The 23,616-nt window shown below is 38.5% G+C and overlaps 1 protein-coding gene across 3 annotated transcripts in view; it reads left to right on the top strand.

The window, feature by feature from the left end:
- LOC130922520 (cGMP-dependent protein kinase 1) overlaps nt 1-23,616 on the top strand; it is a 208,608-nt gene that overhangs the window by 81,991 nt on the left and 103,001 nt on the right. For all 3 annotated transcript variants that reach the window (XM_057847305.1, XM_057847304.1, XM_057847306.1), the window contains exon 3: nt 18,857-18,970. In XM_057847305.1, coding sequence (XP_057703288.1) covers nt 18,857-18,970 — 114 coding nt within the window. The remainder of the gene's footprint in view (nt 1-18,856; nt 18,971-23,616) is intronic.

Genomic DNA, 23,616 nt, shown 5'->3' with positions numbered 1-23,616 from the left:
TTTTTTTTAAATGAATTGGATGTCTGTCGCCATCAATGGCATGCAATAAGTTAAATACTATGAAGAAAAAAAACTGTGTTACTTGAGGCCATAAGCAATGTTTATTTGTTTTTGTTGTTTTTTTAAAAATCCATTTTAATTTATGTCAACATCATATGCATTTATACATTCATTCATTTTCCATGCCGCTTTTCCTCACAAGGGTCGCGGAGGTGCTGGAGCCTTTCCCAGCATTCATAGTTAAATAATATAGTGTAATGATTATCTAAAAAAGACGTATTAATCTAACATTAGCTAGCTAATATTAGCTAGCGAATGTCTAGCTAATATTAGCTAATACTATTTAGCTAAAACTAGCTAATATATTTTTTCTTAATTACTACAAATAGTCACTTGCCCTTTAAAGGGTTTTAAAAAATTGAAAAACAACACAATAGCATTAATATACACACTTTTTATTTTACAAAATTTATACTTAAAAAAATGTTTTTGTTAAAAAAAAACAAAAAAAAAACATTTCAACGCAACTGATGGAGCTAGACGTACAGCGCCATCAAGCTCTGATGGTACTACTTGGGAGACCAAAGTATTTTTTTCAGGTGCTACCTGCTGTAAAATATTTACCAACGGCTGATCGAATGACAGGCAGAATTTAATGCATTTTTAATTCCACATTTTCTTTAACTCAGGTCCACATCTGTGGGGTAGCTCCCCGACACACATCCACCGTCCAGCGTGGGTGTTTACTTGCCTGCGGTGCCATTTGCATGAGATTTGAATAAGTCTTTCCGAGCAGAGGTGAGCTGCAAGCTTCCGCTCCCAAAGCTGTCATAAAGCAGGCCTTATTAGGCGCGAGAGCCAAGCCCGTTCGCGTTTAATGAACTGGGTCTTTTCATCCAAATCAATGCGGCCATTCACTGAAAGCATTCCAGCCAGGTCCAAAACTGGCATCGTCTTCTGACTTCAATAATTAATGACATGCTCACACACAGGAAATGAATAGTTTGGCGTGTGACAACCTGAACGTAGCCACTGGTGTTTATCCTCGCATGGATCCAAAGCGGAGGCCGCCTCGCCGCCATTACATCCACTCTCGCCGGAGTCTCGTGTCCTTTTCTAAAGGTCGGCAATTATCCCGTGATGTTGCCGTTCCATTCTTGTTAGAGCAAAGTGTGACAAATGTTTTTTCTATACTTTATGTCACTTCAACGCACTTCTCATACGTTTGCTTGACACTGACATGAAAAGCGCGGTACATGAAGTCTTCAATTGGCGTGTCACAAGTATAAAGCGATGAGCTGCTCGTCTTTTGAAGGCAGAATTGGCTTTCGCCACTCAGGTGCGTGGACGCCTGACAGTAGGGCTGCTCGTCGAGGAAGCGGGGATTAGTTTTGCAATCAATTGACCAGGAGTGTCATTTACAAATTTCACGACAACCATGTTTATTCATTTTCAAAAATTAAAGGAAAAACTGTAAATCTTCTCATTTTTATAGCATAATTATATTGAAGTACCATATTTTCCTCCCTATAACCAGGGTTCCCCTGGGGTCTTGAAAAGTCTTAAAAGCACTGAATTTATGAATTTGGAATTAATACCTTAAAAGTCTTATAGTATTTAATTTTCATATCTGGGTCTTAAAATGATGTAACTTCTCAGTGGCTCAGTTCTCCTCAAAAGTGTCATTTGTCATTTTGATAAAACATAACGTAGCCTAAATAAAAAAAAAAAAAACGGGGCGGAGGAGCTAATCGTTGACAATAACCTAGCCATACATTTCATGGGTTTCATGAGGGATGGGGAAATGTAACTTCAGTGAAGCGTGGTCGAGTAAATAATCCTTTCACCTTTGGCTCAAACCAGTGGATAGCAGTGTGTTTGAGGCTTTATGCATCGGATGCAAAAAAAAAATTCTGCTGGGTACAATGGGCATGAAGGTGCTCGAGTCCCATGCTAAATTTGTCCGTCCACATAACCTTCATGAGAGAAAAGAAACAAACTCCCTCCATTGCTGGCATTTTTTAAATCTCCCAGTATAAGCCACTCAGGTGCTAGCGAGTCTGAAGAGACTGAAGCTAAAGCCAGCAAGCTGCCAATGTAAGCAAAGGGACAGCAGCTAACACTAGCCAGCTAGCTGCTAGTGCTGCAGCCCAGCACAGCTGCGATTGCTTGTGGATTTGTGAGAGTGGATCTATGCACATCGTTTGGGTCCACAGCAACCATGAAAGCAGAGATGTTGTGGTTGCCCGAGAGTTTAAGATGACGCGCGCCACACTAAATGCTAATGCTAACGGGAATGCCGCTATTTGGCCTGTGATCTGTGTCTGCGCTGTTGTGGTGTCGCGTGAGCATTCTTACATCCTGTAAACATTCCACATTTCCACTTTCGAGAAATAAAATAACACAAATTCATGGATTTTGTTTTTCTTTGCAGATATGACTGTGAAATAGGTATTGAGTTTTTAAAAAATGGTCTTAATTAGGTCTTAAAATGTCTTAAATTTAACTTCTCACTTTCTCAAAAGTGCCCCTTATAATCCGATGCGTCTTATATATTGATCAATATTGGTCAATCATTCCCTTTAGCACAGCTCTACCTAGTTGTTGCACAACCCAACCCCAACCACCAAAACAACTACTATTGTGCCTTATAATGCAGTGCAGCCTACTGTATATATAAGAAAATAGTTTTAAAATAGGCCAATTGTTTTATTTTCATTTTTATTTATTAATAAATAAATAAATAAAGCGACCATTAAAAAAAAAAACACTAAACAGCACACTTCAAAAAGATCAGTCTCACCATGATTTTCTTGCTTCTAGAAAAATATCTCATAATTTTTAAAGATAAAATCATTGCAGCGAGATAAAAAAAGACTTCTATTTTGAGACAATTTTTACAATTCTATTGACAGATTTTGTTTTAGTTGTCATACAGTGGGGCAAATAAGTATTTAGTCAACCACCAATTGTGCAAGTTGTCCTACTTGAAAAGATTACAGAGGCCTGTAATTGTCAACATGGGTAAACCTCAACCATCAGAGATAGAATGTGGGGGAAAAAAAAAACTGAAAATCACAGTTTGATTTTTAAATAATTTATTTCCAAATTAGAATGGAAAATAAGTATTTGGTCACCTACAAACAAGCAAGATTTTTGGCTGTTAAAGAGGTATAACTTCTTCTAACAAGGTCTAACGGGCTCTACTCGTTATCTGTATTAATGGCACCTGTTTTAACTCATTATCGGTATAAAAGACACCTGTCAACAATCTCAGTCAGTCACACTCCAAAATCCACTATGGCCAACACCAAAGAGCTGTCGAAGGACACCAGAGACAAAACTGTAGACCTGCACCAGGCTGGGAAGACTGAATCTGCAATAAGTAAAACGATTGGTGTAAAGAAATCAATTTTGGGAGCAATTATTAGAAAATGGAAGACATACAAGACCACTGATAATCTCCCTCGATCTGGGGCTCCATGCAAGATCTCACCCCGTGGTGTCAAAATGATAACAAGAACGGGGAGCAAAAATCCCAGAACCACTTGGAGGGACCTAGTGAATGACCTACAGAGAGCTGGGACCACAGTAACAAAGGCTACAATCAGTAACACAATGTGCCGCCAGGGACTCAAATCCTGCACTGCCAGACATTTCCCCCTGCTGAAGAAAGTACACGTCCAGGCCCGTCTGCAGTTCGCTAGAGAGCATTTGGATGATCCAGAAGAGGACTGGGAGATTGTGTTATGGTCAGATGAAACCAAAATAGAACTTTTTGGGAGAAACACAGGTTTTCCTGTTTGGAGAGGAAAGAATACGGAATTGCATCCGAAGAACACCATACCCACTGTGAAGCATGGCGGTGGAAACATCATGCTTTGGGGGCTGTTTTTCTGCAAAGGGACTAGGACGACTGATCTATATAAAGGAAAGAATGAATGGGGCCAAGAATTGAGAGATTTTGAGTGAAAATCTCCTTCCATCAGCAAGGGCATTTAAGACGAGACGTAGGTGGGTCTTTCAGCATGAAAAGGATCCCAAACACACAGCCAGGGCAACAAAGGAGTGGCTTCATTAGATGCATTTCAAGGTCCTGGAGTGGCCTAGTCAGTCTCCAGATCTCAACCCCATAGAAAATCTGTGGAAGGAGTTGAAAGTCTGAGTTGCCCAAAAACAGCCCCAAGCATCACTGCTCTAGAGGAGATCTGCATGGAGGAATGGGCCAAAAAACCAGCAACAGTGTGTGAAAAGCTTGTGAAGAGTTACAGAAAACGCTTGGCCTCCGTTATTGCCAACGAAGGGGACATAACAAAGTATTGAGATGAACTTTTGGTATTGACCAAATACTTATTTTCCACCATGATTTGCAAATAAATTCTTTAAAAATCAAACAATGTGATTTTTTTCCCCCTCCACATTCTCATGGTTGAGGTTTACCCATGTTGACAATTACAGGCCTCTCTAATATTTTCAAGTGGGAGAACTTGCACAATTAGTGGTTGACTAAATACTTATTTGCCCCACTGTAAGCAAATATTGATTTGTTGGAAAATTATTAAAAACTTGCTGATTTAACATAAGTCGATTAGATTCAAAGCCATTCGATCAATTTAACTCATTTAGGGCCGTTCGCTGCCAACCCTTCCCAGTCAATGGATTGACCGCGAGTTGATTTTAGTTCAATGTCTTTGCAGTGTGTGTTTTGTAGCTTGCTACCAATTAGTGTCAGTGCTAATGAGTTCCTTGCAACTTATACTTAATGAGTAAGTAAATGCTGGAAGTCTAATAACATAATATTACCACATGCACGCGCTAGCAATTACCAAGTTTGCACTGAGTATTCTTCTACATCTCTTGACAGTCATTGGCGAGCAAGTGCTTATTAAAGTAATATACTCCAATTACCAAAGAGCCTCAGAACCCAAACCTCACCGACAAACACTTGATCCGGGCAATTTCCCTTTCGACAGCCCGCGTAGGATGCGCGATTTCTCGAAAGCAGCTGTACCGGCGGGACTGGAAATTGCGGAAATGATTTACAAAGCGGAAACTCACAGAAAAGAGTTCCGCGGGGAAGAGATTTGATTGCTTCTCCTTGTTGTTGTTCAAGTACAAAAACATGAAAACTAGAAAATGCAATTGCGTGGGGATGTTTTGCTCTCTCCCATGAGTCACTTCCTGTAGAATTTCAGTCACTTCCTATCCATTTTAGGGATTTTTCTGGTCAATTTAATGTTAAATCATTGGCTGCTATTGACTGTGCTAGACGTCCAATCCATTTGGACTGGGAGGGGTGAATTTTTAATTCGCCCCCTCCAGTCCAAATGGATTGAACATCTAGTGCCATCAATGGCACTGGCTTATTAACATTCACTTCCCAGTTTCAATATCAATTCTATGGTTCTCAGCAGCATGCAATGAGTTGATTTTGGGGCACTTCTGTTGATCTTAGGTCACTTCCTGTAATTTTGGATATTTCCTGTTTATTTTATAGCATTTCAGGGTCACTTCCTGTAGATTTTTTAAATTTACTATAATTTTATTTTTTTGAGTAATGCTGCTTTCATGTGCTGCGGTAATTATGGTAAATGCCACTTGTCGATTCAAAAATGCATGCGAACGCCCCTACAAGTCATATTTTCTAATAGAGAACTGGGATGTTATTATGATCTACAGTATTATGATTATTCCCAGCTGGATGGACCTTTTACTTTCAAAATGGCGGAGCCCGAACAAGAAGTTGTGAATGGTAACAAACCTTTTTAAGATGTATCGTGAATTCAAACTTTTTATTTTTGACACTAGCATAATAACTTAGTATAAACATTTATAAAATTCTTATTTTGTGAACGAGTGTTTGCTAAAATGTTCAGTTACAAACAAAAACCTACTGTTAGTATTTTGAATTTTGATGCATTCTGTTCTAGATTTATTAAAACAGTTTTGCCCACGCCACAAACCAAAATGAATTCCGTGTCTGCTATGTATTTTTGCTTCGACCACAAAAGCACATGAACAGGACATACGCTTAATTACCAATTAGCAAGTGGTTAGGATAATCTTTCCCAGAGCATGTGAAGGCAGCATTAATATCAGGTCATTTTTCTCATTGAAATGAATTGGTTCATTGGAAATAAATAGGAATGTTTTTGTCCAATTTTGGTGGAATCATAATCATATGTTTTTGGCAAAAACTATACAACTTGCCTGCGCCTGGATTTTCAGATTTTTAAAAATGTGTCATATCAATCATATACGTAAATCAGATCAAAATGTAGGACAAGATATATTTTTAAATGTATACAGTATGTTTTTTGCCATTGGAAATGAATGGGCCTGTTGTTTGGAGTAGTGGTGGTGGAAAAATCTGTTAAATGTTAGGGGAGCAATTGATGTCTTTGCAAAGCGTCCCAACAAAAAGCAGTCTTTTCCATCTTTTTGTGTGCATCCTTATTCGTTGTGGTAGTCAACAGAGACAATTGTCAACTTGTTAAACATGGAATTGTAACTCAGTCAATTTTGGCGATTTTAATCTGTAGATCATTCGTTCAATTCATTTTCAACTGCAAATTTACTTCATATTAGCCAGAAATTACAATTGTCAACATGTTTTGCTTCAGGCCTTCAAATCACCTAAAATTGGTTTTACTTTCAATTTCTAACTCGTTGGCTGCTATTGACATCCAATTAATTTTGACTGGGATTGAAATGGATTACTTGGACAAATTTTGTTTACACTTCAAATTAATAAGGGTGACTTAAATATTGGGATAGACTTCATAATGTAATTGATGGGACACAGGACGCCAGGACGGGATAGGGGGCCTGCATTGTTGGCAAGGCCATCAAAGCTGACCGAGTGGAATCACAGACAAAGAGCTTTTTTCGTTGAACATTCTCGTGAATAAATGCTTAAATCCCTGAATTCTTTATAGATATGGACGAAAAACAGTCTCGATTTTTGGTTAAAAGCAAAAAAAAAAAAAAAAAAAAAAATCGTGCAGGTAGCATTTATTTTACGTAAATATGTCAAATGTGCGGCTCAACTTTAAGTTTACTGTGGCGCCGCCTTACCACAACAAAGAGCTTTTTACATTGAAATTCTTGTGAATAAATGCTTAAATCCCTGAATTCTTTGTAGATATGGACGTAAAACAGTCTAAATTTATGGTTAAAGGCAAAAGAAACTGCAGGTATCATTTATTTTACGTAAATATGTCGAATGTGCGGCTCGTCTTTAAGTTTACTGTGGCGCCGCCTTACCACAACAAAGAGCTTTTTACGTTGAAATTCTTGTGAATAAATGCTTAAATCCCTGAATTCTTTGTAGATATGGACGTAAAACAGTGTCGATTTTTGGTGAAAAGCAAAAAAAAAAAAATTCTGGAGGTAGCATTTATTTTACATCTTGATGTGGGTGGCCCCCTACTTGATAGAGTTGCGCAGTGCATGGCCGAGCTGACCCGTCAATAATGATGTCCATGATATTGTGTACAATGAAAATGCTATTAATCTGAAGATTACCCTAATTTTCGCACTATAAGGCGCACCTAACTATAAGCCGCAGCCCACCAAATTTGGCACGAAAATGGCATTGGTTCATAGATAAGCCGCACTGGACTATAAGCCGCAGCTGTCCTCACTGTATCATGGGATATTTACACCAAAAGATATTAACCGGTACAACCTTATTTGACAGCGGCATCATACGACCGACTGTCATATGACCAAATGAACCATCATTAAACTTTGAACAAATTACTGCAAAGCTTTATTGCTTCAAGAAGCTTCATTTGGCCATCACTGCTCCCTTGGGGGAGAGTGTCAACCTCTGCTGCCACCTGCTGTTGACTGTTGTCATCCAACATGCCTCTTAGCATGCATTGCAGCGCTACAGATGTAAATAACAATCAAAAATCATGTTCTGTGCTAAATATTTCTTCAGTTACTGTTCCAATTGTTTCATCAGTTGCTAGTTATTGTATTTGCTAACACTTTATTTGACAGTGGTGCCATAAGACTGTCATTACACAATCATAATTATGACATGTCTCTATCCTGAGCATTCATGAATGATTATAACAGATGTCATTCAATGTTATCCGGCAAATGATCTCACTTTTGAATGGATGCAAAAGATCCAAGATGGACAAAAATTGAGTTAGTGACATAATTTGCCTAATGACGCTATATAAGTATAACACCAACACCAACACTTAATGACATAAGCATTCAGTAATGTCCATGATAGTGTCATGTCATAATTTTGATGATCATATGACAGTCTTATGACACCGCTGTCAAATAAAGTGTTACCTAAAAAAAAAAAAATCAACAAATAACCCGCACTGGACTATAAGCCACAGGTATCAAAATGAAGGAAAAAAGTAGCGGCTTATAGTCCGAAAATTACGGTACATATTTTAAGCATTTTGATTCCGGTAACGTAATTGCAAATTTTTTTGGAATATCATAATACCATTTTGAGGCTAATTTGGCCACTGCTATACAAAATCCCTGCATAATTGGCGCTAAATCGTTTGGGGAAAAAAGTTAAACAGGTGCAATTATGACAACTTCCTCATTGACCTCCATTTCCTTTTCTGTAAACAATTGTGATAGTCTAAGGCCTTATTTTTGCTTCTGCATTATGTTGATGGCGGAGCGACGGCGTAAACCCTATGTTGTCAATGAGCATTCAAAGTTCTGCGTCAAGGCAACGCGTTGCTCTGTAATTCACCACCAAGCCACTAGAGGCATGTGGCTTTGTCTTTGTATGGTTTTGGGGGACTCTCGTTGAATTCCTTTAGTTTTCCTCCGGTTATAGACGGCAATGGCAACAGAGACGGAACGTGCAGCTAATCAATATTAAACAGCAAATGTTGTGAACACAAATGTTGAAGCGAAAGCGACACAGAAGACATTTGCAAATGTTTGAAAACGGCGGTGTTGTTGTGCTGAACTGGTAACAACAATCTGAGCGGATCAGCCACATTTCTTTGTTGTACACGTTACGACGCATTGACCTGACGTGTAGTAAAAATATTTTGGAGGTGCATGTCAGGCTATGGTGTAGGGTCGTAAATCGGCGTAGGTCCGCTGTCAACGCAGAAACATAAATCAGCTGTAAGGATTCACACACTATTTAAGCTAAATTACTTTAAATAGTTCACGACTACAACCCGGACAAATCTAAACATGGAACACTTTTCACCTTTCTGTGATATAAACATATAAAAATTGATTTAAAGAAAAGAAAAAAACGATGCTCTGAACTTTCACTTTCGGCCATCTTAATGAAAATTGAAACCCAGAGCAATTTTAGATGATTTCAGTTACATGAAACAAAAAAACCTTAACAACTCTCGTTTCTGGCTAGATTAATATTCAAATTGAAATCGAAAATCGATTACCGTCATTTGTTGATATTTTTGTGTCCGGGTTTTGAGAAGAAAATCGAGCTGTGGGCTTATAAATAAACAGCCTTGGGTGCAATTCTTGTAAAAAATTTATGAGGTTGTAAGAGTTTTAATCGAAAAGTATCAATATGATAGCCAATCCTAAAGATTTATTTTAGCTGCGTAAAGCCAAACACAAGACAACAATTCATATTTTTTCGACGCACACTCCCAAACGGTTTATAACCTCCCATCTCAACACATTTTAGTCAAGTATTATATTGCTGACTTCACGCACGGTAACTTTGAAAAGATACTAAAGCATTCACGCAGCCCCCTCCGAGCAAGTGGCTGACGTTATTTCACAGAAAAGAATACCAAAAAAAACTCACTGAGAGGTTTCATTTTTCAGAGGTCAGCCTTCAAGAATCAATTGAGCTCCAAGCATGTGATAGGCTCGGCTGTTTATGCCCAAAATGATGGAGAAGAGGTTTGTCATGATGACTAGAAATGGGGAAATTAGTTTGCACGCTTTAATTGAATTGAAACCATTCAACAAAAGATGTCTTGTAATATTAGCGTTGTACCGATACGGCACTAAAACCACGTCATTGGTGTTGGGGATTACTAAGAAATAACGTGCAGATGCTGTGCAATTTGTACTTTTAGTTTCCAACTGCTGCCGTCCTACCCAAAATGAAAACCATCTATGCGCACTATAAAGGAGCGCTTGTTGCCCTTCCCACGATGATGATCTGCATCTAATTGTCTAATCAAGCATCTAAGCATCCAGTCTGAACACTTTTAATGTATCCCATGGGAGTTTGATATACTCCCATACTGGTTGTTCATTACGTTTTGTTTATTAGGAGAATGTAGTGAGCAGGAAGAGGTTATGTGATGGGGGACAGAAAGGAAAGAAGAAGACGGAAGATGAGAAGAACAAACAACAGCAAAAAATACACTTTTACACGCCTATGCTACCTATGAACATAGTGGTGCTATCGTTAGCTAATTATATTTAACTGTGGACACCATGTGGGCGGCCTGTTAACCGATGAGAAAGAGGAGGGGAGTCAAAAGGAGACGTGATTAGGTGGGGGAGAAGCATACACAATTCAGCAATGTCAGGTGGGGAACCCAGTATTATGTAAATCACATGTAAGTGTGGATATGTTGACATCCTAATCTATGGTACCTGATCGCCAAACCCGGGCATTGACAATCTTTCTACTTGAGTGTGTCTAATTGCACCCAGTCATGTTAAACCCGTTACCACTAGTAAACGTCCAATCCATTGGAAGGGGCTTGGACATCTAGTGCTGTCAACGGTAACCAATGATGCAAAGAATAAAATGTATTCTTCCTCTGGCCAAAATGCACCTTCCCTTCCTCCCACCAATGACTTTATTACTGGTAGACATCCAATCCATTTGATCCCACTTCAAATGGATTGAATGTCTTGCACCGTCAATGGCAGACAATGAGTTAAAAAGTGTCTAAACAAGCTTACTTATATTACAGTCAATTGAGGCTGCAGTAATTTAGTATCCATATTAAAAAACAAAAAAATGGGAAAAAAAGAAGAAAAAAAAAAACAATATTTCTTCACAGCGTAGATACTAGTTGCCAAAAAAAAAAAAAAGTATAAAAAAACTAGACCGTGTGAATTTTTGTGTGAGACCAAGATTGAGCTTTTTGGCAACAAACACTCTAAGTGGGTCTGGCGTGCCACGAAAGATGCACATGCTGAAAAGCACCTCATACCCACTGTGAAGTAGGGGGGTGGGTCAGTGATGCTGTGGGTCTGTTTCGCTTCCAAAGGCCCTGGGAACCTTGTTAGGGTGCATGGCATCATGAATGCTTTGAAATAGTGGGAAGTTTTAAATCAAAATCTGTTGCCCTCTGCCCGAAAGCTGAAGATGGGTCGTCACTGGGTCTTTCAGCAAGACAATGACCCTAAACATATGGCCATATCTACACAGAAATGGTTCACCAGACACAAAATCAAGCTCCTCCCATGGCCATCTCAGTCCCCAGACCTTGTTTTGTTGGCAAAAGTTTTTTTTTTTTCATTTTAAATGATAATGTAAAAAAAAAAGTTTCAGTGCCATTGACCATATGTCCTACAACTACTACTACTACTACTACTACTGCTACTGCTACTGCTACTGCTACTAATACTGCTACTACTACTACAACTACTACTTCTCCTTCATGTTCCTTCATGTTCTTAACCAAAAGCAGTGGTTTGAAACAATGCAATCAAATCAGCTATCACGACACGCTTGACTTTTCCCAGAAACCAACATACAGCAGAGGGCAAAAAAGTCCAAAGCTTTGGCTTGTGAGTCATCCATGAGGGTTTGCTCTGTCAAGTCAAATGATGAATGGTGTGAGAATGTCGTGGTTGTCTCAGAAGGGGGAAAAAATGATTGATATCCTTCCCGAGATGTGGGATTTTAAGCAGTGAGATTAGTTTAATGGGTCTTAACATGAAAAAAGGAAAAAAAAAATGTCCGCAGGGATACAACAAACATGAGACGGGCCTGCTGCGAAGGGAGTCGTGACTTTTCAGCCTTTTGGTTTTACTAGCAGGCTCGCTCGGCGGAACTGATGCGTTCGGCAAGGTCAAGGCGAGGATGTTAATGTCGTCTTTTTGGGTTTAACGACTCACTTAAAACGACAATCGCTTTCAACCAAGATCGGTTTGAGGCAGTTTTGCAGGCATTTTTGCACGTTAAAAATGATTATCCTTCAGTGCCATTTGCTGACATTCACAGCGATAGATGTTCGATCATTTTGTCCCTCCCAATCCAAATCGATTCAATGTCTGTTGCCATCAATGTAAGAATAGGTTTAAATAATTAACATTGAGACTGTGTTCAAAAGCAGCTAACTTCACAAAAAATATTCTTCCGGAGCTCATTTAGAGACCTTGCTGACGTAAAAATGGTGCAAATTGTCTTTTTTGAGCCTTTTAACCCTTGTATTGTGTTGGAAATGTTTGTTACTGTATCAAATTTGATCTGTGATTTTACGGAGCTTACAAATACAAAACCTTTACAGTCTGCAGTATATTTGTTTTTCGAGTCAATATAACCCATTTTCAAGTTTTGGTATATAAAAGGTACCATTGATTTTTTTTTATATCCAAACTTGAAAACGGGTCATTGCTGTCTTGAACACAATACAAATATTAATTGTAAATATTTAATTTTTATTTTAAAAGGGGGGAAAAAGAAATGATTCTCATAAATAAAAAAACAAATTTTAAGAAATGTTAATAAATAATATATATATATATATATATATATATATATATATATATATATATATATATATATATATATATATATATATATATATATATAATATACAGGGGTGCGCATATTTTTTTTGCCCAGGTTCTCAGAGGAGGACCTGGAGATGTGACTTGGTCCTAATGGAGCTTGAGAGCCGACCCGCCTGATGCGATAAAATTATGACAAGCTTTACTTAGAGCCAATTACCTTTAATGAATTATATAAACAATTAACGCTTGATTAAACTTAAACTGGCACAACAAAATTGCCATTATTTTGAAGTGAAATGTAAAGAAATAAACATAAAAGCACTAATTCAAAATAAAGGGCATTCATATGCCACTCCCACATTAACTCCAAGCCTTTGTAAAAGTAGGATGTCCTCCTCATAAGAGCTCATTGAACATGCATGTTTAGCTTTGTGAAAAGCGAGCAAAAAAACGTTTGTCAGTGCATGGCGCTGTTCTTCAATAACTTTTTTCCGCCACTTGTCCATAGGGCGAGTGGGGTCCTGTCCGACATCGATAGTTTGCTTAATTGCCACATGCTCTGTTTTTTTCATGCTTTTCAAAGTTTGGATGGCTAAAATTCTTTGACCCTACATAAAATACACTGCTCTTATTAACGACATTGGGATTCTCACGGGAAAAGTTGCACCACATTTCCGTGCGAGCATCATTTGCTTCTAGCCATGGTACAGTGCCTTGCAAAAGTATCCGGCCCCCTTGAATCTTGCAACCTTTCGCCACATTTCAGGCTTCAAATATAAAGATATGAAATTTAATTTTTTTTGTCAAGAATCAACAACAAGTGGGACACAGTCGTGAAGTGGAACAACATTTATTGGATAATTTAAACTTTTTTAACAAATAAAAAACTGAAAAGTGGGGCGTGCGATATTATTCGGCCCCTTTACTTTCAGTGCAGCAAACTCACTCCAGAAGTTCAGTGAGGATCTCTGAATGATCCAATGTTGTCCTAAATGACTGATGATGATAAATAGAATCCACTTGTGTGTAATCAAGTCTCTGTATAAATGCACCTGCTCTGTGATAGTCTCAGGGTTCTGTTTAAAGTGCAGAGAGCATTATGAAAACCAAGGAACACACCAGGCAGGTCCGAGATACTCTTGTGGAGAAGTTTAAAGCCGGATTTGGATACAAAAAGATTTCCCAAGCATTAAACATCTCAAGGAGCACTGTGCAAGCCATCATATTGAAATGGAAGGAGCATCAGACCACTGCAAATCTACCAAGACCCGGCCGTCCTTCCAAACTTTCTTCTCAAACAAGGAGAAAACTGATCAGAGATGCAGCCAAGAGGTCCATGATCACTCTGGATGAACTGCAGAGATCTACAGCTGAGGTGGGAGAGTCTGTCCATAGGTCAACAATCAGTCGTACACTGCACAAATCTGGCCTCTATGGAAGAGTGGCAAGAAGAAAGCCATTTCTCAAAGATATCCATAAAAAGTCTCGTTTGCCACAAGCCACCTGGGAGATACACCAAACATGTGGAAGAAGGTGCTCTGGTCAGATGAAACCAAAATTGAACTTTTTGGCCACAATGCAAAACGATATGTTTGGCGTAAAAGCAACACAGCTCATCACCCTGAACACACCATCTCCACAGTCAAACATGGTGGTGGCAGCATCATGGTTTGGGCCTGCTTTTCTTCAGCAGGGACAGGGAAGATGGTTAAAATTGACGGGAAGATGGATGCAGCCAAATACAGGAACATTCTGGAAGAAAACCTGTTGGTATCTGCACAAGACCTGAGACTGGGACGGAGATTTATCTTCCAATAGGACAATGATCCAAAACATAAAGCCAAATCTACAATGGAATGGTTCAAAAATAAACGTATCCAGGTGTTAGAATGGCCAAGTCAAAGTCCAGACCTGAATCCAATCGAGAATCTGTGGAAAGAGCTGAAGACTGCTGTTCACAAACACTCTCCATCCAACCTCACTGAGCTGGAGCTGTTTTGCAAGGAAGAATGGGCAAGAATGTCAGTCTCTCGATGTGCAAAACTGATAGAAACATACCCTAAGCAACTTGCAGCTGTAATTGGAGCAAAAGGTGGCGCTACAAAGTATTAACGCAAGGGGGCCGAATAATATTGCACGCCCCACTTTTCAGTTTTTTATTTGTTAAAAAAGTTTAAATTATCCAATAAATTTTGTTCCACTTCACGATTGTGTCCCACTTGTTGTTGATTCTTGACAAAAATTTAAAATTTTATATCTTTATGTTTGAAGCCTGAAATGTGGCGAAAGGTTGCAAGGTTCAAGGGGGCCGAATACTTTTGCAAGGCACTGTACCTCCTGCAGCCACTTTTCAGCGAAAGTCCTTTTTTCCGGTAGCTCTGGTGACGTCTCTGTCGTCTGTCTGTCTTTTGACGGGGGCTGGGGAACACGGAAATAATTACTCAGTGGGGCCTGCCTCTTTGACATTTTGAGAAGTGATTTTCTCATGCCTACCGCAAATAATAAATATATATATATATATATATATATATATATATATATATATATATATATATATATATATATATATATATATATATACAATACCGTTCAAAAGTTGGGGTCTAAGCAACCCCAAACTTTTGAACCGTAGTGTACATAATGAAAAATCCCATATGACACACTATGGTTCTAAACTTTTGAACGATACATATATATTAGGGATGCAACGATACAGTTAAGTCACGGTTCGGTATGATTTTCGATACGAGGGACACGATTTTCGGTTCGATTCAATACATTTAATGCTCTGAAACAAAAAAATACAAGTGTTTTTTTTGTTTGTTTGTTTTTTTATTTTGCTAACAAGCAAAAATAGCAATGCCATCATATAAACATGCATTATAGTGCATAATATTTATGTGCTTATTCTTACTGATCTGAAGAAATTTTGTATAAAAGTGCTGAGAACAATCTTTACTGTTTGTAAAGTGAGGTGGGGCACACTGTTGACTGCTACTGCTCTCTTAGCAGGTATGTTTACCACATGAGCAAAACATCCTATTAGTGGTCCGAGTCCATCTGTGTTACGTACTGCATTATCTATAGTCACTGGTATGGATTGATTTGGCCTGCTTAACTTCCATTCAGTCATGGCGGTTTTTAATTCATTGATGTAGTATATGTACTAAGCGTTCCATGATCACTCAGCCAATGGCGTGGGACTTGGGGAGGGGCGGGGGGTCTAACGTAACATATCTAGGTTGTTATTTGATGATATCTAGTGTGTGCGCACGAGTGTTGTCGGGCATTTTAAAAGCTAACAAACGCCACAGAAGTCATGTTTGCTCATTACTGTACAACACCAGCATTTGACAATCGACTTTCATAAGCAGGACGAGTTTGAAGTACAGCGCTCTCAATTTGCCACTCATTGTTGTAATTTAACCGTGAGATAGCTCTCAGTGTCGTCCCGGGATGTCCAGCTGTCTATTGTCAAAGCGAGGTTGTTCGTAGCAGCCAAGTCGGCAGCAATATATTGCCGGACTTTGTTATACGTATCAGTAAAGACAGTCTTTGTCAAATATGTACGAGTGGGGATAGAATATCAGCTCATCCAAAATGCTGCCAAACAACGGATCTGTACAACATTGAAAGGTGAAGTTTCTGTCTTTCTTCACGAGCAATGATCCTCGTGCGCCACACCTTCCACCTTTCAGGGAGTGTGGGGGAGGAGTGGAGGAGCGGGGCTGCTAGTGGCAAAGTTTGTTTTTTCAAGGCAAAGCTGCGCTGGACATTTTAGTGAGAGAGACGACAAAAATAACTTCCGAAAATACATTTTGGGAGCTTTTAGTTTGGATCTAATGTTTTTGCATGTTGAATCGAAGAGGCCGTATCGAACGGTTCAATATAAAACCAAGTATTGATATAAGCCAACCAGCCTGACATAGTGGTGGTGGATGAACACCAGAAGACAGCAGAAGTGATAGATTTAGCAACAGGGGCGGTGTATAGGGGTGAAAAGTGATATTGATTCTAAGGGCCCATGCCCTGATGGGGCCCACAAAGAAAATTAGAACATTAGGTAATCGTTTGCAAATTTAAATATTAATCATTATAATTTTAATAGGAATAAAACAAAGGTTTTATAAGAATAAAACAAAGGGTTCCTCTCTCTTGGTTTGTTTTTGGCAAAAAGTAAACACCCAGAGAGCATATGTATTGCCAGCTACCCCCCCAACCCCTGTATTTTGATTAAATGGTTTGGTCCACTCTTCTTTCGATCAGACCGGAAGCAGCGGTGCGCATTTACACCAGTCAATGACTCGGAGTGCGCGCTACTGCAGAAATGTTTTCAAAACAAAAATCGGGTTATCAAAAGAGGAAAGAAAAGAAAGCAAAACAAGAGAGGGGTAGAGAATGCCAACAGAATGTGACAAAGCACTTCATAAAGGAAGGTGTTGGTGTCTTGTGTCAGTGTAGTGCTGAAAATCTTAGCCCATTCCAGCCCCATCCGGAACCTCACGATGTCTATTACAAGGCTCCGAAGCAAGGTCCCAGCTCACTCCATAAGAAATACGGGATTTTCGCGGCCTCAAAGAGCGATATTCACCTATTCAAAAACATGAATTCCAAATAATGACGGCATTTTTTGGTATCCTACAGATGTTGAAAGTTGGTGTGGAAATTTTCTTTTTTAAAATCGGCTTGAATCCAGTTTGTCAAGAATTTATTGAATTTAGTTTGTCATCAATTGAATTTAGTTAGTTAACAAGGGACCTCACTTTGGAGCTGTAGCCTATAGTGGAGATCGCCAGTTTCCAGATGGGGCTAAGCCTACTCCATAATGAAATACTGTAATTGTTTGCTAGCTAGTGTTTGCTCCACTTTTAGCATACATTTAATCCGTACAGCAGGCAAACCCTGAGCAAGCTCTTCATACTAAAACAGTTGTATACTGTATACTGTAATGTATACTGTAGTATAGTTAAGTTAAAACAAAACATTTATTCTAAGTCATTCATTATGGTATTTGCTTTGAGAATATTTCTAATAAAAATACATTTAGATTGTAAAAGATGGCCTTCAGTACATTTCTTATAGATGATATCAGTCTATTCGTTATTGCTCTATATGCTGTATGTTTACATAAATATATTTTAATCTTAAATTAATGCAGAAAATGCTCAAATTAGTGTGTAAAGATTCACCAGAATGCAGGAAATTACGTAGTTGCAACTCTAAATGTGTGTGTGTGGCCCGGCACTGGTGGGACCCGAAGTGATATCTTTTCATGGGGCCCAAAATCCCTGGCAGCGCCGCCCCTGTGTAGCAATCCTGAGCGATAACAACATCAGGAAAAAAGAACACGAAAAGCTGGAGAAATATCAAGGGTTGAAGGAAGAGTTGAAGAAAATGTCGGGAGTGAAGGCAACAGTGGTGCCAGTAGTGATCGGGACACTAGGGGCAGTAACCCCCAAGCTGGGTGCATGGCTCCAACATATAACAGGAACAACGTCCGACGTCTCAGTTCAGAAGTGCGCAATCCTAGGGACAGCTAAGATCCTGCGAAGAACCCTCAAGCTCCCAGGCCTCTGGTAGAGGACCCGAGCTTGAAAGGAGAGACCAGAGACAACTATATATACTGTATATATACCGCCGCACCCCCACTCAGAACTAAAACAAAAAATGATGTCATCCTAAGGTCCCCCCCCCAGTCCTTCTTCCAAGCAAACATTTCAGATCACAAAAAGGAAGAAAAACATTTTCTTTGCATTACTGTGGTGACATCCCAAACAGTTATCAGGACCATCCAGTTCTACTCTACTGCAACAACTACACTTTAGCACTAAATGTTTCCCACCGTGACAGTGTCAGTCAAGCAGTACGCAACAGTATGGTCGGTGTGTGTCGCGTCGGTGTTGCTGCCAGTTTTTCCACTCGGTAGTAGCTTAGCGGCAGCCCACACCACAAAATAATCTTCTTTTTCTAGCTCACTGAGCCAAGATGCTTCTGGCTGGATGCCTCCAAAAATGAAGTACAAGCCCTCACGCGGCGAATGCGCGCGCACACACTCAGTTGGTTCCGTCAGTCCCACGTTGACGCCGCCGGCGTACCTGAGCTGAAATGTGCAATTCAAAATAGCCGCTGCTTGACGACTGCTTTTCTGATGTTTTTCCAGACGGGAAGGTGGAGGTGACCAAAGAGAGCCTGAAGCTGTGTACTATGGGACCCGGGAAGGTGTTCGGAGAGCTGGCTATTCTCTACAACTGCACCAGGACCGCCACTGTCAAAAGTCAGTTGCCCAACAAAACATTCACAGTTTCGCTTCTGTTTGACAGAATGATGACTGCCAGGCAAACAACATTCCAAAACAGGTGCTCTAAAATTGGGATAGGAACCTTGAGGTGCCTCCTAGTACGATACGATTTGCGATACGAATAATGCTGCAATGATTAATTCAAGTAATTCGATTAGAAAAAAATCTTAGAATTAAATGTTGCTGCTTCAAGTATTCGTATAATGAAAGTGGCGTTGTAATAGTTTGTTCGGAAGTGTTTGCATCTACTTTTATTGATTTTGGTGGATACACTGCCCTATAGTTGTAACAGTGAATATGACATAACTCATTTACTGTAACATGGCTGAATTCAGCTGCTCCATGTTAAGACCAAAATAAGCTTCTACATATTTTTTTGGATTTGTAATTTAGTTTAAAGGTATATTTAGCTGTTTTTTTTTTTTTTTTTTTTTGGGTGGGAATATGTATTTAAATGATTTGTTAAGCGTATTGTGAAAAAAATAGCATTTTATAGCATTTAAGCTAGCAGACTTTTGCTATGCAAGTTAACCAATTGTTATTTTATTGTATTTAGATCCTCATTTATTATTATTATTTTTAAATAATGTTTGAGGCTAAACTCTGGTATTTTAATTCATTTTTAAATGAAAGAGGCAATCCTTGATAGATTGAAGAAACACTCTGGATTTTTTTTATGTTGACATTTAATGCTCTTTTGAAAGTTCAGTTTGATCAAGCCTTTAGCATTATTCTCTTCTCATCAAATGTTCCTAATCCGATTACTCAATTATTCAAGATAACTAGTTGATGGATTAATCGACTACTATAATAATTGATAGCTGCTGCCCTAGATATGACGATTATCTCACAGTGGCACTATATGGCAACTATTGATACATAGAGTCAGGAAATCAGTCTATTACCCCTTTCCCACTGGCCAAAAAACCCATGTCAACCCACTAACCGGCTTTTCGTGGCAGTGGGAAAGGTGCAGCGACCCGCCTTGACCCGTGTCAATCAACCCGCCCAGCGACCCGCGTTAAAATCACCTCGGCTCTGATCGTCATGCAGTTTGAAAGCAAAACCCCGGGTCAACAGTCAACATCCTAATCTACGTCATAATGTGCCAGTCGCCTCCCATTTAACACGCCCCACAACCGTAGTTACGTCGATGCTAACAACAAAGCTAGTAGAAGAAGAAGAAGAATTCATGTCGCCTACGTTGCCTCAGCACAAGCAGAGTGTTGGTCCTTTGCTGCATTTTGAGGGCAGTAAAAAGCATGAAAACAGAGAACACAAACAGAAAGGAGGCTTCCATGTTGCTCTGCATTGTTTACTTCCTTGAACTGAATGAATTCGGTCGCACTTGTCGACGTTCATCTTAGCGTGGTGACGTCACGTAACCTTACACACGGCTGACGAGGGGTGAGGGGTTAGACGGGTGAAAAAAAAAAAAAAAGACATGGCTTTTTTTTTGTCAATGGGAAAGGTGCCAAATGCCAATTGCTAGTGGGTTTCATCAGCTTTGCAAAAACGCGCGTTGACCCACTAGTTTCAGTGGGAAAGGGGCATATGACATTGTACGATTCAGCTTTTAAAGGGAAAAACAAGCCATTCCTAAATGAGAAAATAAACAATTTTCTGCACCGTCAAGGACAATATGTCAGTTTTTTTTCCTCCTCGCAGACTAGGGGAATATTTGAGTGCAACATTTCTTTAAATATACAGTGACACTAAATTATTGCAACATTCTTGTAAACAAATAAGTGTCTTTCTTGACTCAGGTTCTACCATTGACAATCATAGAGGTCCAATTTCTTTCAACTGGGAGGACTGCCAGTGAAGACATGTTTCATGTTCATAATTTAAAATTTAAGAAAAAAAGGACAAAAATGTACTTATTGTCTGGTTTATCTGAAATTTGTATTTCTTAATATTTAAAAAAAAAAATAAGAGCAACACTGTAAATATTTATTTATCTTCATTTATTTTAACATATATATTTGATATAAAAATATTTAAATTTGTAATGTTGTCTTTTGTCATTTTTACTTAATTCATTTATTTAGAAATTACCGTATTTTTCGGACTATAAATCAAACCTGAGTAAAAAAACATATAAGTCGCACCGGAGTATAAGTCGCATTTTTGTGGGAAATTAACTTGATAAAATCCAACACATAGAACAGCTATGTCATCTTAAAAGGCAATTTATAATAAAAATACAATAGAGAACAACATGCTGAATAAGTGTACAGTATGTTAATAATGTTACACGATGCATGAATAACGAAATGCGAACGTGGCCGGTATGTTAACATAACAAAGCTATTAAGAGGTATTCAGATAACTATAGCATGAAGAACATGCTAATAGGTTTACCAAACCATCAGTGTCACTCCAAAACACCAAAATAACATGTGAAATAATGTAATAATGTGTTAATAATTTCACACATAAGTCGCTCCAGCGTATGTTGCACCCCATGCCAAACTATGAAAAAAAAACTGTGGCTTATAGTCCGAAAAATACGGTGTAATAAAAAAACAGGGAGGAAAGCAGCATAGTAAATATTCTCCATTAGTTAATTTATTTAATTTCTACTTTTATAACCATGTATTTAAAAAAAAAAAAAAAAAAAAACGGAAAATGTGACCGCTCTATATTGTATTTATCTGAAAAATGCATAGTAAATTTTAATCAGAATAAAATGTTATTTAATTTCACATTTAAAAAAAAGACAAAATATTTATTTTCATTTATTTAAAAAATATATTTGATATAAAAAAATACTGAAAATTGGAACATTACTTTTTATAATTTTTACTTAATTCATTAAAAAATAAAACTGAAAATTCTTTATTAGTTTATTCAATTTCTACTTTTACAAACATGTTTCTTTTTAAATAATAAAAAAAAGGAAACTGTGACTGGTCTATTTTTCATTCATTTGAACAAATATATACATTTTAATTACAAAAACGTATTCTTTAATTTCAAATTTGAGAAAAATAGTAAATGTTTCATTGTCATTAAAAGCACTAAACATCCTATGTATATCGCTCGGTCAGTGCCAGCCTATCCTGCTTAAAAATGTATCGCCAATGGCTGCTAGAGAGTTCATGTTGGACCTGATCGTGATACTCAGAAAGAGCTGGTACGTGCTGTAATACTGTATGTTTGCGAACCACTGCTGATGTAAAATGTTTCTGAACCAAGAAACAGACAGATGCCTTCACCTGATTAAGGTTGGAGTTCTGCGACATGCCTCATGTTACACACTTGCGAGCATTTTGTCTCGATACTTAAAATTTGGGATTTGAAACACAGAAGCATAAATTAAAACTTAATAAATATAAATAAATCTATAAATAAATACACGTGACATGTTTCAGATCAGAATCAGGTGTCTTCCAAATATGGAAAAGATACATCAGAGGTAAAGGCTTCCAAATTTTCCCTTACGAAATTCCACTTGTGTAAACCGAGCACCTGACAATCCTGCGGCGTGAGTATAAATCAGACCAACGTCACTGATTTGTGAGGTAGGGAGTTGCTCAGTCTCGATCCTTTCTTCCCAGTCGGCCAGCGACAAAATTAGCATGTGTCACTCACTCCCACCGAGCTGTTTGAATGGCAAATTAGGAGCTTGCAGTGCTGAGCCCTTGGACAGTCACACAAATGGAAATGAGTGCGAAAGAGTACAATAAGTGAGACAATATGGATTGTTAGAGTGACTGATTGACTCACCTGACAGCATCTGTTCAATTTCAATTCAGTAGCCCCTTTCAGACATGCTCCGACATCCAAATGTGACAGTGTTTAAGTGTGAAGAGAATCTGCCAGTTCACTTTACTCTGACATTACGCAGTCGTTTACAATTAGGGATCATTTGTTGTAGGCACAGGTACATGACGTAGATAACGAACGACAAGAGTAGAAGTACTCGATGCAATTTCCGTGGCACGGAATAACAACCTTTGATGAGCAATAGAGGAGAAACATGGGAAAAAAATCAAGATGGCAAACTGGGAACACAATAAAGTCTGACAGCTGCTCGATCTCAGGGATGACGTTATTAAATGAAAAACAATGCATAAATAATGCAAAATAAACAAATACAAAAGAGAATAAATAATTGTTTAAATTTTTTTTTATTTAAAAATAAGAATACAGTTAGGAGGTTAAAAAATAGGATTTAAAGTCATTATTAACCCTTGAGAGTCGAAGGACGCGCCGGCGCGTCCTCAGCGCACGTCGTCTTTGAAGCGCCCTCACGTTTTAATTACGTCACCCACATGCCGTTGGTTGGTCTCGTTTTAAAGTGCGGAAGTTGCGGTTTACTCTCATTATTTGAAGTCAATCGACCAACTAAAACGTGAGATATTGTCATTCAAGTTTTATAGTTTTATTGTCCTCTCAAAAAAACATTAAAACTCTGCATGGATCATTTGTTTATGTCTATATTTCCATCATTTCTTGTCCTTTTTCAAAACGGAAGCTCCATGAAAAAAACACAAATCAAACGAACCCTTTCGAAGTCACAGAGGAAGCACAAAATGCATTTTTTAAATAAATATAACTGCCGTGTGAGGTTCCACCGAACGAGAGGGAGGAGTGTTCTGTAGCTGCGAGGTGGC

Source organism: Corythoichthys intestinalis, chromosome 10 (assembly GCF_030265065.1).
Source record: "Corythoichthys intestinalis isolate RoL2023-P3 chromosome 10, ASM3026506v1, whole genome shotgun sequence".
NCBI classification, from domain to species: domain Eukaryota; kingdom Metazoa; phylum Chordata; class Actinopteri; order Syngnathiformes; family Syngnathidae; genus Corythoichthys; species Corythoichthys intestinalis.
The sequence above is the reverse complement of the archived record's forward strand: the minus strand, read 5'-3'. Positions and strand labels throughout refer to the sequence as shown.